The 15,261-nt window shown below is 54.5% G+C and overlaps 2 protein-coding genes across 5 annotated transcripts; one reads left to right on the forward strand and one right to left on the reverse strand.

Annotated features, from left to right (window-relative positions):
• Positions 1 to 224: 224 nt before the first annotated feature.
• Positions 225 to 3,443, forward strand: PAQR4 (progestin and adipoQ receptor family member 4). 3 transcript variants are annotated; one of them, XM_028145704.2, is made up of 3 exons: positions 225 to 789; positions 2,093 to 2,389; positions 2,530 to 3,443. In XM_028145704.2, exons 1-3 carry the CDS (start codon positions 624 to 626, stop codon positions 2,961 to 2,963), a joined length of 897 nt encoding a protein of 298 aa, XP_028001505.1. In that variant the 5' UTR covers positions 225 to 623; the 3' UTR covers positions 2,964 to 3,443. The 3 variants fall into 3 exon arrangements, with proteins under 3 accessions (XP_028001505.1, XP_008139896.1, XP_028001506.1); XM_008141674.3 differs by having other exon boundaries at positions 226 to 789; positions 2,168 to 2,389; XM_028145705.2 differs by lacking the exon at positions 225 to 789 and adding an exon at positions 1,363 to 1,530 and having other exon boundaries at positions 2,168 to 2,389.
• Positions 3,444 to 3,784: 341 nt separating this feature from the next.
• PKMYT1 (protein kinase, membrane associated tyrosine/threonine 1) lies at positions 3,785 to 15,261 on the reverse strand. 2 transcript variants are annotated; one of them, XM_008141673.3, is made up of 8 exons: positions 15,001 to 15,260; positions 8,266 to 8,769; positions 6,650 to 7,143; positions 5,856 to 5,962; positions 5,543 to 5,715; positions 5,303 to 5,460; positions 4,136 to 4,213; positions 3,785 to 4,050 (listed from the first exon to the last, which is right to left on the reverse strand). In XM_008141673.3, the coding sequence occupies exons 2-8, from the start codon at positions 8,611 to 8,613 to the stop codon at positions 3,939 to 3,941; spliced, it is 1,470 nt and encodes a 489-aa protein (XP_008139895.2). In that variant the 5' UTR covers positions 8,614 to 8,769; positions 15,001 to 15,260; the 3' UTR covers positions 3,785 to 3,938. The 2 variants fall into 2 exon arrangements, with proteins under 2 accessions (XP_008139895.2, XP_054570614.1); XM_054714639.1 differs by lacking the exons at positions 3,785 to 4,050; positions 4,136 to 4,213 and adding an exon at positions 4,248 to 4,452 and having other exon boundaries at positions 15,001 to 15,261.

The following is a 15,261-nucleotide window of genomic DNA, read 5'->3' on the forward strand; positions in this document are numbered from 1 at the left end:
TGGAAAGCCCGGGCGCGCACTGCGGGGCGACGCAAGGCGCTGGGGTCACTCTAGCAAAGCCACCGGTTCCCAGAACGTTGGGTCCCAAGACAACAGCCACTCCATGCAAATGAGACGGGCACCGCATATATTAAGCTAAGAGGGTGATGGCCTGGGAAGCCTCGGGGCGGGGCCTCCCCCACCAGCTGTACCTATTGGCTCTCACAGCGTCTAGATCTGGAAGCTCAGCGCGCGAAACGTTGGTGGGATGGAGGGGGTGGTTAGTTGGGGCGGAGCCTTGCGTCCCCTCCCGCGTCCGGCCGCACCCTTCCTCAGGGCTTCAGAGGACTGCTGGTCGCTGCTGCAGCTGCGGGTGATCTGTCCCTGCTGGCGCCGGCACCGGCGGAGCGGGCCGCACTGCGCTCGGGAGGCCAGCGCGTTCCCAGCCTCCGCCCTGACGCGGGGGCGCAGGGCCCGCGCTTGCGCAGCGCAGGAGGGGCACGAGCAGGGACCCCCGGACCGGCGCGTGCGCGAACCGAGCACTGGACCGTGGGCAGGCGCAGGGATGAGCCTCGCGCCGCTGCAGCCCCACTGAAAAGGCCCAGGGTTCAGAGGTGCGCGGGCCGCCCGCGCTCGGCCAGGCCATGGCGTTCCTGGCCGGGCCGCGCCTGCTAGACTGGGCCAGCTCGCCGCCGCACCTGCAGTTCAACAAGTTCGTGTTGACCGGCTACCGGCCAGCCAGCAGCGGCTCAGGCTGCCTGCGCAGCCTCTTCTACCTGCACAACGAGCTGGGCAACATCTACACGCACGGTGAGCTGCGCCCGCATCCCATACCCGCGGTAGCTCTGCCTGCGCCGGGCCGGTGGCCGGAAGGCCGAGGAGCGCCCCAGTGACCAGATCCTGGGCTGCCCCGGCCCTGGCACAGCCAGGAGCCGCGGTGACAAAGCTGCCATTGTCCCGGACGGCGCTACCTGCTTCCGCTACCCCGGCGGGGCCCCCGGGCAGGCAAGGGAAGCAGAGTGGGGGATCGAGTCCACTTAATCCCTCTGAGCCCCGGGGAGAAGCAGCCTGGTGTACAGCCCCTCCGTAATCCCGGCCCCTGCGCATCTCCCGCCCCTCCCCACACTCCAGCCTGCACCCGTCCGGACCTGGGTGCTGGGTGTCGACTTGGGACCTGGGTGTTGAGTTGGGCAAGAAGTAGTCCAGGAGCAAAAGCCAGGCCCCGGCCCCTCCCCGCGCAGCCGCCCTGCTACCCCATCAGAGCAGCCCAGTCTTGGGGCTCCGCCTGGTGGCAACACCTCCCCCCACCCACCCCGCCCCACAGGCGTCAGGGCCCCTCCTCCGCGGCCCCGTGCTGACACAGCCTTGTACGTCCTTGGCCTGTCCTGGCCGAGAGGGCCCCTGAGCAGGCTGGGCCCAGCCTTGGTACCTATCCCACTGGGGGACTGTGGCCTGGCCAGACCCTGCCGATAGTGGGCAGTCAGCGGCCCCAGCCTGCAGTGCCCACCTTTGACCCCTGTGAGGGCAATGCTAGAGTGCCAGCAGGGAAAGGTAGGACGCCTGGGCTGGGAGGAATTGAGCTCCCAGAAGAGGTGCCTGGGGAGATGGAACAAACTCCTGTCTGCCCCCTTTCCCTGCCTTGCCTGGCCCCTTTTGGAAGACAGAGGGCTCAAAGCCTTCATTCGTCTGGTCACTTATGGAGAGGACACGGGGTTGGGAGGAACAAGCTCAGTTGCCCTGGGATCTGGTATCATTGCCCACATGTTCTTTTCAGAACTCAGCTTGAATCATGCCTCCTTCTGGCTTCTGCTGACACACAGGCCAGGTTGGGGTTTGGGGCCGTTGCTTTCCGGGGAGGTGATGTAATGTGGCTGCAGGGGTGAGAACAGCGTGGGAGTGAGTGCCTGGGCTCTCTCCTACTCACCTGGGACAGTTTACTCGGTTTTCTCACCTGCGAAGTGGGGATAATGATCTCTTCTACTTCCAGAACTGTTGTGAGCCTGCTGCGTAAGTCAAGTTCCGAACACCCAGGGCCTGCCTGTCCCCGGTCTGGCAATAGGTGTCGATCACTGTTGTCAAGACCTGTCTTGCTCTCATTCCTTTCGTGTTGTAGACTGTGGACACCCTGAGGACATTACCTGTCCTCTCTGCGGAAGCTGTGTGATGGATAACTGTTTCCCTCCCCCAGGGCTGGCCCTGCTGGGCTTCCTGGTGCTGCTGCCAATGACCATGCCCTGGGGTCAGCTGGGCAAGGATGGCTGGCTGGGGGGCACACACTGTGTGGCCTGCCTGGCACCACCTGCAGGCTCTGTGCTCTATCATCTCTTCATGTGCCATCAAGGGGGCAGCCCTGTGTACACTCGGCTCCTTGCCCTGGATATGTGTGGGGTCTGCCTCGTCAACACCCTCGGTGAGCCAAAGGATGGGGCGGGGGGCTAGAAGAATGGAAGCTGGGGGGCACCTGGGGAGGGGGCAGCAGGGGACACTCACATGGAAGGGCAGGCAGTTCCCAAACTGATGTGCCCTCTCCTGCCTCTCTCCTCTGTGCAGGGGCCCTGCCTATCATCCACTGCACCCTGGCCTGCAGGCCCTGGCTGCGCCCAGCTGCCCTGGTGGGCTACACCATGCTGTCAGGTGTGGCTGGCTGGAGGGCCCTCACCGCTCCCTCCACCAGTGCCCGTCTTCGAGCTTTTGGTTGGCAGGCCGGTGCCCGCCTCCTGGTGTTTGGGGCCCGGGGAGTGGGACTGGGCTCTGGAGCGCCAGGCTCTCTGCCCTGTTACCTGCGCATGGATGCCCTAGCGCTGCTTGGGGGGCTAGTGAACGTGGCCCGTCTGCCAGAGCGCTGGGGACCAGGCCGCTTCGACTACTGGGGCAATTCACACCAGATCATGCACCTGCTCAGTGTGGGCTCCATCCTGCAGCTGCACGCTGGCGTCGTGCCTGACCTGCTCTGGGCCGCCCACCACGCCTGTCCCCCAGACTGAGCCATGGCCCACACACAATGCCAGCCTGCCCAGTCTTCTAGGGCCAACACCACCAGGCTTCCCTCCTTCTGCTGGTCTGCAAGGGACTGGCTCCTTGGATGCCTCCCAGCTGTTCACCCATTCTTCCCTATGGACGAGCCTCTCCTCCTACCCACATCTCGGAGCTCCAGTTTCCTTCCCTGCCTTCTTCCAGGGCAGTGTCTTCCTGTGCAGCTAGAAGGAAACCGGTCCTTCTAAGGGCCTGTTTACCCTCTGTGACCTGTGAGGGTTGGGCCAGAGGGACGTTGGGGTCTGTCTTGCTCTGATGGCTGGAGTCCTGCCAGCCCAGGGCCATAGCCCCATCCTGCCCCTTATCAGACCCTTACGTAAGGTACCTCATAGGTGGCTGGCCCGGCCACCAGTCCATGATTCCTCCATCTTTTGGCCCTGCATGGCAGCCCATCCAGCAACCTAAGGCTCACCCACCCCTTCTTCCTTCTGTCCAGAATGGAGTGAGGGGTTTGGACAGCAGGACTATCCATGTATCCCAGGACCAAGGGGCAGGACTGCTGCTACTTTTCCCAGGCAACTGGCACAGATGTAAGAGCTGAGTGGCCCTGGACCACTGGGCTAAGGGCCCACCCTCCACCTTGAGTGCCATGTTCTGAAGGCTCAACCAGCCCACCGGGGACACGCCTGCTCAGGAAATCTCTGGTCCACACAGCATGGGGCTCCCCGCTGCAATGTGCTGGCCTGGAGCTCTGCAGCCAGCCTCAGCCTCAGCCCACCCCAGGGCCCTCAGACCCTGGGCGACGTCAATAAAATGGGCAGGAAGTGCTATGTTGCCATGCAAGCAAGCTTGGGTGCTCCCAAGATTCAGATATCTTTTATTAGACATGGCCAGGCAGAAGGGACCACTGGAGTGCCCAGAGGGACCTCAGCCTCCGGGATGGGGGGAGGAGCTAAAAGGTTAAAAGCACCAAGGCTGCAATGGGCTCAGGTTGGGCCCAGTGAGTCCTCAAACAGGCTGAGGAGGTTCCGAGGTTCAAAGGAGGGGAAGGAGCCATGAGGGGACTCTGAGTCAATGTCACTTAGGTCCAGGTCATCCCTAGGGGGTAGGAAGAGAGAGAAATGACACTCAGGATTTGAAAGGACCCTCCCACCTCCCTACCTCTGACCCTGGGCCTACCCACCTCAGTGTTGGCCTGCTCTGGGGAGTGGAGGAGCTCCTGGCAGCCCTGGCCAGAACGGCCTCTGGAGAGAACGAGGGTCTGCATGGGTGGGCGAGACAAGCAGGGTGTCAAAGCGGAGGTGAGTGCATGGGGAGGAGGCTGAGGGAACAGCACAATCAACCCTGTCCCTGTGCAATTTCCTACCTGACAGGCAATGGAAGTGTGGTGCCCTTTGAAAGAATCATTCGCACAACTTTTAAAGTCTACCTGTCACACTCAGAGTCACCTAGGCCCTTTTCAGAACACAGGGCTTCAGTTGAGCTGGCTTTGATGTGAACCTGTGGTAAATGAAGCTTATTTTGCACTGCACTTCTGCTATAAAGTGTCCCTCTGACAACAGGGTGACATTTTCTTTTTAATTCTCACCTGAGGATATGTTTTTTTATTGATTTTTTTTTTTTTTTGAGAGAGAGAAAGGGAAAGAGAAACTTCAATGTGAGAGAAACACAAACAGATTGCCTCCCACAGGCACCCTGACAAGGGATGGAACCTGCAACCTATGTATCTGCCTTGACCAGAAATCAAAACCACGACCTTTCGGTATACAGGACAGTGCTCCAACTAACTGAGCCAGCCAGCAGGACTACAATGTGATGACATTTTCATAAGGAAGGGGTTAATGGGGTGATTTCTCCGGAGAACTGTCTACCCTGAGCATGTGGTTTCCCTTTGCCACAGTTTCTTAATTATAGCCTCTCACTTGGCCACTAGGCGTCTGGGACTAAGGAATTCCTCCCAGGGTGGGGGCTCGCCAGGCCCTGGGAACTTTGTCCCCTGAAAAGGACAACGCCTTGTCCTTGGGCACTGGCGGCCTGGACTGCGGTTGGAGCTGCACCACCTGCCTCTCCCTAGTGGGGCAGTGCCTAAGTGTGAAGTTGCCATTCTGCTGGGCTCTGCACAGCAGCCGTTCCACGTTCTGAGCTCAGAAGAAACAACTGCATTCAAACCAGGCCAGGCTGTACCCCCACCAGCCTTGGTGCCCTTCCCAGGGCATGATGGGGGCCAGGTTTAATGGGAGGGGTCCCTATGCACCACTAATCCCCAAGGCGCCTGGCCTCTGTATGGGGTTTGGCCAAGCTGACAGCCCATCTCCCCACCCCCACCCATCAGTCCTGAGCTCTCACCCACCCTATGCTGTCGTCATCCCAGTTGCTGGAGTGGCTGCTGTCCAGGAGGAAGCTGCAGGGCGGCGAGCCAGGCGGGGTGGCTGGAGGCCTCAGGGGCTGTAGCCAGCTGGCAGGGTGAGCCAGCCCATGCCAGAGCCAGCACAGCAGGGCAAGCAGGGCCTGTGGGGACAGGGGACCAAGGGAGGCTGGACAGAATCCAGGGCCAGGAAGCAGGGTAGTCTGTTACCTTTACCAGGCTTACCTGCCAGAGGGCCCACCCTCGACTCAGGGCTTCAGCAGCCATGTACCACAGGACACTCCAGGGCTGTGGCTGCCTGAGCATAGGCAGGGCCAGCAGGGCCTCGGCTGTGGCCCGCAGCTTGGGATCAGGCTCCAGCATCATGATGAGGACAGACCGCAGCTCAGAAGACAGGCCTGCCCACAGGGTAGGATTAGGTCAAGGGTGACTGGGCTCTGAGCCCAGCAGTCTCCTCACAGCCAACCGTTCCCTCACACAAGTCTGTAGCACCATGTCCCCTCTCATCCTTGACCCGTCCCCCCTTGCCCCCACTCACCGGCAGTGAATTCAGGGGGCAGATAGCCCTGGCGCAGCTGCTGCCAGCCCTCTCCACCATGGGGCAGCTCCATGTTGCATGCCACTTCCAGGATGGTGAGACCCAGACTGGGGGGAGGGTGGGAGGGTGGGACAGAAGACAGAGAAGGTTAGCCTTGGGCCACAGATCCCAGAGCCCCAGGATGCCCCTCAGAAGAGGGTGGAAAAGAGCCGCTGTCTTCTACCATGAGCCAGGCAGGTAGGGAAGGAGTGGCTGGGGGCTCTGAGAAGGCCCCAGCAGAGCCAATGAGGGGAACACATTCATGAAGCATGGACCCAGTGTTCAGTGCAGCCCACAAACCACTGCGATGAGTCCTCCTGGCACCCCCACCAGATAGACACTATGGTTACTAGTATAGATATGGCTGGATAGACTGTGAGAGGCCAAGCAATGGTTACTGACATGGACCATGGAACCCAGTGCCTGGTCCAGTCCCAGCTTCACCACCTGCTAACTGTGGACTCTGGGCAAGTCTCTTAACCCCACTGTGCCCATTCCCCTATAAATGGAGTAATAGTCCCTCCGTGGAGATGTGGTGAAGAGACGGGTGAATCTAGTAAAGTAACTCCAGGTGATTTGCTGCTTAGACAGCCCGACTGTAGACTACTCTCAACTAGAGGGTGGTGGCTTCACCCTCTCAGGGCCCTGTCTCCCAGCCTGAGGCCAGATCTCCCTGACTTTGGGCTAGGATGGCATTTCCCTCCCTCCGCTGATTGCACCCAGCCATGAAGGGCCTCCCATGGCCCAGCCCTTACCTGAACACATCGGCTGCTGTCCCATAGGAGCCCTGCAGCAGCTCGGGGGCCATGTAGCGGGGATCTCCCTCCTGGGCCTCACCAGCTCCAGATTCATCCAGCTCCACCAGCAGCCCAAAGTCACCCACTTTGCAGCGGCCCCGGGGCCCCAGGAAGATGTTGGCAGGCTTGATGTCAAGGTGGACCAGGCCTTGGCCATGCAGGTGGGCCAGAGCGAGGAGGGTATCCCGCAGGTAGCCCCAGACCTGGGCCTCAGGCAGGCCAGTGCCCCAGGCCTCACAGTGCTGCTGCAGGCTGGGCCCACACAGCTCTGTCTGCAGGTACAGGATGCCGCCCTCCTCCCAGGCTCGCTCCAGCCGCACACAGCATGGGTGCTGCCCCACCTTCTCATGGCCACTGACCTCAGCCAGCTTTCGGGCCCGGTCCTTGGGGCCCCGGAATGGTGACATGGAACGCTTTATTGCATAGAGCTGGCCATCTTCCTTGGAGCGCACCTGGAAGGGAGACAGTACCTGAGGTGGGATGGGAAGCAGCACACCATTTAGCAGAACGGCAGGTTCTATTAAGATCTCACACGTGCCGAAACCGGTTTGGCTCAGTGGATAGAGCGTCGGACTGAAAGGTCCCAGGTTCGATTCCGGTCAAGGGCATGTACATTGGTTGCGGGCACATCCCCGGTGGGGGGTGTGCAGGAGGCAGCTGATCGATGTTTCTCTCTCGTCGATGTTTCTAGCTCTCTATCCCTCTCCCTTCCTCTCTGTGGAAAATCAATAAAATATATTAAAAAAAAAAAAAAGATTTCACACGTGCAGAAGGTGCAGCATGGCATCCACCTTAGAGACCCTTGCACATGCAATAGCAAGACCAGACAGACTCTACCCCAGGCTCTGGTTCACTGGAGACCCAAGCAAGGAAGAGACAGGACAGAGCTCCAGGTACTGATCTGGAGGGTCTCTCCAACTATTATGAAATAAAAAGCTGGCTTCAGAATACAGGCAGCGTGGTCCACTGTGTAGAATATTAATGGGTTTGTTTCTATATGGCCAATTCTAGAGATGTATAGAGTTCTGGAAGGAAGGATGCCCACCTGAGAAGCCCAGTGGTTTCCTCTGGAAGAAGAGCTAATCTAGGGGCCCACGTTGTTTGTAGTACTTGTGAAAGGAATACTACCCTTTTGAAGGAAATATAAATTATTGGAAAATATATTTTAAGAAAAAAAAAAAAGGTGGTGTACAGGGTATAGCCTAAGTATCTGCGGCCTGGGGGGTGGCAGGGGGCAGGGTATGCACTGCACTCTGGGGGCTGGCTCTGGGGACCAGGCAGAGCTTGCCAAGAACAGCTGGCTCCAGGGTGGGAGGAGATGGTAGCCAGGAGCCACTGCCAGGCTCTGGACAAAGGGAGAGTGTGCACCGAGGGGGCCCTCGAAGGGGCCTGTGTGGGGGTTTATGAGAAAGCAGCCAAATCAAACACTGAGGAGGGGTGTCTGTCAGCCCAGGAGAAGTGGGCTGTCGGGAGAGAAGGGGAGCAGGCTGCCCCGGATACTATCCCATCCAGGCAGAGGGAGGGAGGCAAGGGGGCACCCCCAGACAGGCCCATAGCACTGTCACTCCACTCACCTTGAAGACCTCTCCATAAGAGCCACGGCCCAGGCGGCCAAGCCTCTGGAAACTCTGTTGGAAGAAGGACTCCGGCCGACTTGGGTCATAACTGGGGCTCTGCAGGGTCCCAGAGGCTTTGCCTTGAAATGACACCTTCCGGGGTTGGGGCTGGTGCCAGCCTGGGGTCCGAGGGAAGAGGCGACTGATGGGGATGCTGCCCTTGGCAGGGGGCCGGGGCGGAAGGCTCTGACTAAGCCCCCTGGGCCTCTTGAGGGAAAAGCCAGGTTCTGCATGGCGGAAGTAGGCTGGGACTGGGGTGGGGGTGCCGCTCAGGGTTGGTGGGGTGCCCTCTGTAGGCACAGGCATGGCCAGCACAGGAGGCACTGAGAGGTCGAGTACAGAACAACGTGTCCACTCAAACAGTTCCTTGTCCTGTGGCCCCAGAGAGGCTGTGGAAGAAAGCCGCGTCTACTCCTCACACATGTTCTCCTTTCAACATGGAGGCTGTGGAGACACGAGCACCTGGTGGGACAAGGCAGAGGACAAATATATACACACCTGCACACAGTCAGTCGTCTGGACCTGGAGGTCCTAGAAACACAAGCTGAAATGCATGGGACCATGTCCCAGAGGCTCCCACAGTTCAGCAGAGGTTAAGTCAAGGCAGGTTCTGGAGCCAGACCCCCTGCCCATCCATCCCTGCCTTGTCACAGCTGCTACTTGACCTTAAGATACACAATCTCCTCCAAGATGGTAAGGGGAAATATTCACACAGGCCCACACTCCCTTATCTCTGATTTCAAAGTCTAAAAAGGTCTGATTCTCAGTTTCTTGCTCTCTTTTTCATAGTTGTGACCCTAAAACTCATGTAGTGGAGTTCCACTTTCCATTTGCAAAGGCTAAATTCCAGCTAGCTGTAGCCGAGAGGCCAGGGCTCCCCCCTCTCACCAGCCCCTACGTAGAAGGCGAAAGCTCTGCCTTGGGTCCAGCAGGTGAGGAATACAGCCCAATCGCTCAAGCCCCAGCTCATTCTTAGGAAAGAGGAGCCACACTGGGCGAGGCAAGCTGAGAAGGCCACAGGCTGCCGCCCCCATCCTAAGGCAGCGGTGTCACTCAGGGAGATGGGCTTAACTGTCCCTGCCCGCAGCTCCAGAGCTGTAGCTCAGACATTCTGCCTTGGGGGGAGGTAGGTTATAAAACAGACAGCTCTGAAGCTCTCCCTATAAACAAACAAACAGACTTGATTTGAAACAGAATATGGGAAGTTCAAGTTTAAAGGTGCTCTAAAAAAATAAATAACAGAATGGCTACCATCGATAAATCAACAAATGACAAGTGCTGGAGAGGATATGGAGAAAAGGGAACCCTAGTACACTGCTAGTGGGAATGCAGACTGGTGCAGCCATTATGGAAAACAGTATGGAGTTTTCTCAAAAAATTAAATATGGAACTGCCATTTGACCCAGTGATCCCACTTCTAGGAATATATCCTAAGAAACCCAAAGCACCAATCAGAAAGAATGTATGCACTCCTATGTTCATAGCAGCACAATTTACAATTGCTAAGATCTGGAAATAGTCCAAGTGCCCATCAGCAGATGAGTGAATAAAAAAGCTGTGATACATTCACACCATGGAATACTATGCAGCAGTAAAAAAAAGAAGGATCTCTTATCCTTTGAGATAGCATGGAGGGACCTGGAGAGTATTATGCTAAGTGAAATAAGTCAGTCAGAGAAAGACAAGTATCACATGATCTCACTCATATGTGGAATCTAATGAACAAAATAAACTGATGAACAAAATAGATCTAGAGACATAGGAGCATAAAACACTGGGGAATCTCAGAGGAAAGGTGGGGGAGGATGGGTGGGTGGAAGAGATCAACCAAAGAACTTGTATGCATACATGCATAACCCATGGACACAGACAATAGGGTGGTGAAGGCCAGGGGTGGGGGGCAGGGGCAGGCTAGAAGAGGTCAATGGGGTGGGGGGGGGGGGGGAAGGAGACATGCAATACTTTCAACAACAAAGATTTAATTTAAAAATCAATCAAGGTTTGGGTGGTACACAAATAGGCCGAGGCTGGTGCCTCCATTATTGCAACCAGGTAATTTACCAGAGAACCAGGTAAAGAGATAGATACAAAGAGCCTCCCTGGGGTCAGAACAAACCTCAAACACTGAACTCAAAAGCTATCCTGTTAAAGGAGCCTAAATTTAATTGGACCAGTCAACGGAGCAACTGATGCTCCAGGACAAAAACAATAGAGAAGACAGCTGGCAATTGGGGGAGCCCAACAGGTGGATATGTTTAGGGAAAGCAGTCAAAGATAGCCCCCCTTAAAACCTCGGGGTCCCAGGTTGACTGTGTAGATGTTCCAGGTTGGGTCCTCTGAGGAGCCATGTCAGAGACTTCATACTGCAGAAAGACATGTCACTACAATGGTCCAGTCAGTCACTAAACAAATAGATAAGGGGAAAAAAAAATCACAAGCCCCGGGGGGTCGAGGAGCCAGTACACACAGTTGCTAAAATGTGTAAAAAAAAAAGTCCAGTTTTTGCTTGGTTGGCGTGGCTCAGTGACCTATGAACCAGGAGATCATGGTTGCAGGCTAGATCCCCAGTGGGGGTGTGCAGGAGGCAGCCAATCAATGATTCTCTCATCATTGCTGTTTCTATCTCTCTCTCTCACTATCCCTTACTCTCTGAAATCAATAAAAACATATAAAAAGTAAAATGTCCAGTTTTGCTGGCTGGTGTGGTTCAGTGGTTGAGCATCAACCCATAACCCAGGACGTCTCAGTTGAATTCCCCCTCTGGGCACATGTCCAGGTTGCAGGCTCAATCCCCAGCAGAGGGCGTGCAGGAGGCAGCCAATCAATGATTCTCTCTCATCCTTGATGTTTCTATCTCCCACTTCCTTCTAAATCAGTAAAAACATATTCGTTAAAACTTTACCAATCTTTAAAAAAAACTCGTTTTCAACAAAAAATTACAAGATGTGCAAAACACAGGAAAGTGTGACCCCCACACAGGAAAGATAAAATAACATAAAAGGCAGCCCTGGCTGGCTGGTTGGTTTAGAGCTTCATCCTGATACACCAAGGTTGCAAGTTCCATTCACAGCCAGGGAACATACAAACCAATGAACGCATAAATAAGTGAACAACAAATTGATGTTTCTCCCCCTCTCTCTGTCTTTCTCTCTAAAATCAATAAATAAAATAATGTTTAAAAGTAAAAATACCTTTAAAATTTAAATAAAAATAACAGGCAACGGAAACTACCTGTAAGAAGGACTAGATGTCAGATTTAACAAAAACTTCAAAGGAGTCTATAAATATGCTCACAGAACTAAGCTAATAGTTCAGTTTGGCTCAGGGGATTGAAGGGTCCAGTTTCAGCCTGTGGATTGAAGGGTCCTGGGTTCAATTCTGGTCAAGGGCATATGCCCGGGTTGTGGGCTCAATCCCCAGTGTAGGGCCTACAGGAGGCAGCCAATCAATGATTCTCTCCCATAATTGACGTTTCTCTCTCTCCCTCTCTCTTCCTCTCTGAAATCAATAAAAAATATATATTTTTTAAAAAGCAATTGTATGAAACAATATGTGTAATTGTATTGTTAGGCATGTAACATAAAGAAATGTGATATACTTGCAAAAACAGCACAAAGGAGGTGGGAGAGAACCAAACTGTACTGGACTAGAAAATGACACCAAGTGGCAACTTGAACAAATGAAGAGAACCAGACATTGTAAATAAGAATGTCAATAAAGCAAACATTATGCATATATGCTTTCTTTCCTTTCTTCCCTCAGCTTCTTTAGGAAATTAAAGACAACCTAAATAGAGGGTGGGGCAAAAGTAAGTTTACAGTTGTGAGTATGCAAAATAGTTTATTCTTATATTATTATTTATGAATTATTGTATTATTTTCCATACAAACTGTAATCCTATTTTTGCCCCACCTGTAAATGGAAAGATATTACATGTTCATAGATCACAAGATTTAATATGGATAAAATGGCAATACTCTCCAAATTGATCTACAGATTCAGCACAATCCCTATCAGAATCCCAGCTGGATTCTTTGTAGAAATTGACAAGCTGATCCTAAAATTTATATGCAAATTCACTAGACCCAGAATAGTCAAAACATTCAAAATGAAGTTGGGAGGATTCTACTTCCCAATTTCAAAACTTACTACGAAGTTACAATAATCAAAACTGTATTGTATTTACATAAGGATAGACATATAGATCAATGGAATAGAACTGAAAATTCATAAATAAACCCTCACATTTATAGTCGATTGATTTTGACAGGGTGCCAAAACAATTCAGTGAGAAAGAATAGTTTTCTCAACAAATGAGACAATTAGGTATTTATGTAAAACTCATTTGGCAATAAATAAATACCTCATTTGGCAGAAAAATATGGTCTGACCTACCTTTCCTCTCTAAGTGTGAATATTCATATATTTCTTGACAAAAATATTAATGTATTTGATTATTGAATGATGTCCCAGACCCATGGGTGGTGTTACATATAAATGTTATATGCACCCTATTAGCTTTCTAAAATCTGACACATTTTGAATTCCAAAACACTCCTGGCCTCAGGATTTGTGGACCTGTAATAATAATCTCAGGGAAGGCTCAGCCTCGTGTCTGGCATGCAGATTCCTCAATAAATGCTGTTAAAAGACACACAAAGCTACAGAGGCCCCACAGGTATAAGTAGCTTTGTGTGTTGGGGCAGAGAAGGCTTTTTGTGTTGCTATAATGTTGTAATTGAAACAAAAATAAGAACACAAAAGGAGGGGAATTTAATTTTGAGAGGAAGCCACAGTGTATCAAAAGGTGCCATACCCACCATGGCCAGTGTGGCTCAGTTGGTTGGGCATCGCCCTCTGCACTGAAAGGTTGCTGGTTTGATTCAGGTCTGGGCACGTACCGGGTGGTAGGGTTGATCCCCTGTAGGAGGCATGCAGGAGGCAGCCAATCGATGTTTAGCTCTCATCTTGTTAGAGAGTGGGAATTTTTGAGCACTCCAGAGAGGCCGTGGACTATGCCCCAGATAGAGTTGTCAGTGCTGACACCAGGCCAGGCCTTGAGATATGGTCTCATGGCCCCTTCCCAGTTGCACCTCACAAAATAGCCTTGCAAGATAGAACACTGTCAGCTTTCTAAAGAACAGGATAACCCTGTAAATAACATGGTCGTCAATAGCATGGCCCTGACATTATTTGGGAAAAACTGGTTTGTCTTGGGTTGCTTACTCTGCAAAAACAGGATGTGGTTAATGTGCTTAAAAGTGGTCTTGCACAAAGGGTCATGGCTGCTCTCTGATCTCCCTGCGTGGAGAGAGAACAGTCGCCGGGCGGCAATTAAAGGCTTCCTAAATTTTAATTTGGTCTGGACTCCAGTGGTTATTTACTCGCGTTAGCTCCACAACAATCTCACATCGATGTGGTTTTTTCCTTCTCTCTCTCCCCCTCTCCCTTCCTCTAAAAAAATAAAATAAAATAAATCCATTAAAAATATATTTTTTAAAAAAGGGATGCCATACCTAACAAGGGGGGAAAGGGGGCAGTTAGTAATTGAAACAAGAAATGTGCCCTCCGGCCGAAACCGGTTTGGCTCAGTGGATAGAGCTCGGCCTGCGGACTGAAGGGTCCCAGGTTTGATTCCTTGATTCCGGTCAAGGGCATGTACCTTGGTTGCGGGCACATCCCCAGTAGGGGAGTGTGCAGGAGGCAGCTGATCGATGTTTCTCTCTCATAGATGTTTCTAACTCTCTATCCCTCTCTCTTCCTCTCTATAAAAAAATCAATAAAATATATTTTTAAAAAGAAAAAAAGAAAAAGAAATGTGCCCTCCAGTCCCTGGGCCCTGGGCGAGTGAGGCCTGAGGGAGGGTCCCCCATGGCGCCTCCCTAGAAGACTCACCCTACAGGTTGTGATAGCCCTTCCTCTGCCTCTTTCACCTCAGGAAGCCCACTCCAGGGTTTCTCAAAGTGAAGAACTGGGATGCCAGGATCCCCCGGGCGCTGATTAGAAGTACGGCCTCCAGACCCAGCCCTGTCACATTCAGAGGCATGGACAGCCGCATCTTAAACCAGCTCTCGGACCATTCCAATGTCCCCTACAGTCTGGCACCTCTGGCCTGGCCAAACAGCTGTTGGGGAGGGGCAGGGTGGGTAGCAGGAGCCAGGCGAACCCAGGGCGGCCGGCCAGGTTTCCGGGACGCCAGCCAGAGGCCTCCCCTCTCACTGGGCGGACCCATCTGCTGACGGGTCTACCGCGCTAGCCTGCGAGCTCCCTCCCGGCGGGGCCGCAGCCCTCCACCTCCGTGCGCGCGGGGAAACCGGCTGTCAGGCAGGAGGGGCCGTAGCTGGGACGTGGTGGGGCTTTTCCCGAGGAAGGACAAGTAACCGGGGCGTGGTGCCCAGACGAAAGGGGACAGGGGCTGAGGAAGGACGCAGGAGCGGCAGGGCCGGCCCCCGGAGCGGCGGGAGCGGAGGGGCGGGGCCGCCCGGGGCCGGGCCGCGGGGCAGGGCTACCAAAGGGTGAGCAGAGGGCGGGGACGGGACCCAGCCCGACGAGGAGGGGGGCAGGTCGGAGGGCGATGGGGGAGGGGGAGGCTGACCCGGAGGAGCTCTCAGAGGGCAGGGGGCGCCGCAGCAAAGGGAAGCGGAGGGGAGGGAGGTCCGGCCGAAGAACGCGCACGGCCCGGCCGGGGCTCACCGGGAGCAGGTGGGCGGGGCGCCGCTCCGCGAGGTCCCAGATTCCGGGTCCGCAGAGGCCGCGGGGAACCCTCGGAGCGGTCCGGAGGGCCGGGGCTGCCGTCGACAGCTCTCTGCGCCGGGACGAGAGGACCCGCTGGCGGGGGAACGGCCCGTGAACGCCCGCGGAGCCAACTCGCGCCAAAAATTCCAAACCGGCCTCGAGTCCCCGCCCAAGAACTCCTCTTCCCCCGCCCCATCCCCCGAGGAGCCCATCACAGGC

Source organism: Eptesicus fuscus, chromosome 4 (genome assembly GCF_027574615.1).
Source record: "Eptesicus fuscus isolate TK198812 chromosome 4, DD_ASM_mEF_20220401, whole genome shotgun sequence".
NCBI lineage: Eukaryota > Metazoa > Chordata > Mammalia > Chiroptera > Vespertilionidae > Eptesicus > Eptesicus fuscus.

Coding starts and splice junctions, on each gene's coding strand:
- PAQR4 (XM_028145704.2), top strand. CDS start 624: ATGGCGTTCCTGGCCGGGCCGCGCCTGCTAGACTGGGCCAGCTCGCCG. Junction 790..2,092: donor GGGCAACATCTACACGCACG/GTGAGCTGCGCC, acceptor TTCGTGTTGTAG/ACTGTGGACACCCTGAGGAC. Junction 2,390..2,529: donor CTGCCTCGTCAACACCCTCG/GTGAGCCAAAGG, acceptor TCCTCTGTGCAG/GGGCCCTGCCTATCATCCAC.
- PKMYT1 (XM_008141673.3), bottom strand. CDS start 8,613: ATGCCTGTGCCTACAGAGGGCACCCCACCAACCCTGAGCGGCACCCCC. Junction 7,144..8,265: donor CTTATGGAGAGGTCTTCAAG/GTGAGTGGAGTG, acceptor TCTCCCTTCCAG/GTGCGCTCCAAGGAAGATGG. Junction 5,963..6,649: donor ACAGCAGCCGATGTGTTCAG/GTAAGGGCTGGG, acceptor CCCTCCCCCCAG/TCTGGGTCTCACCATCCTGG.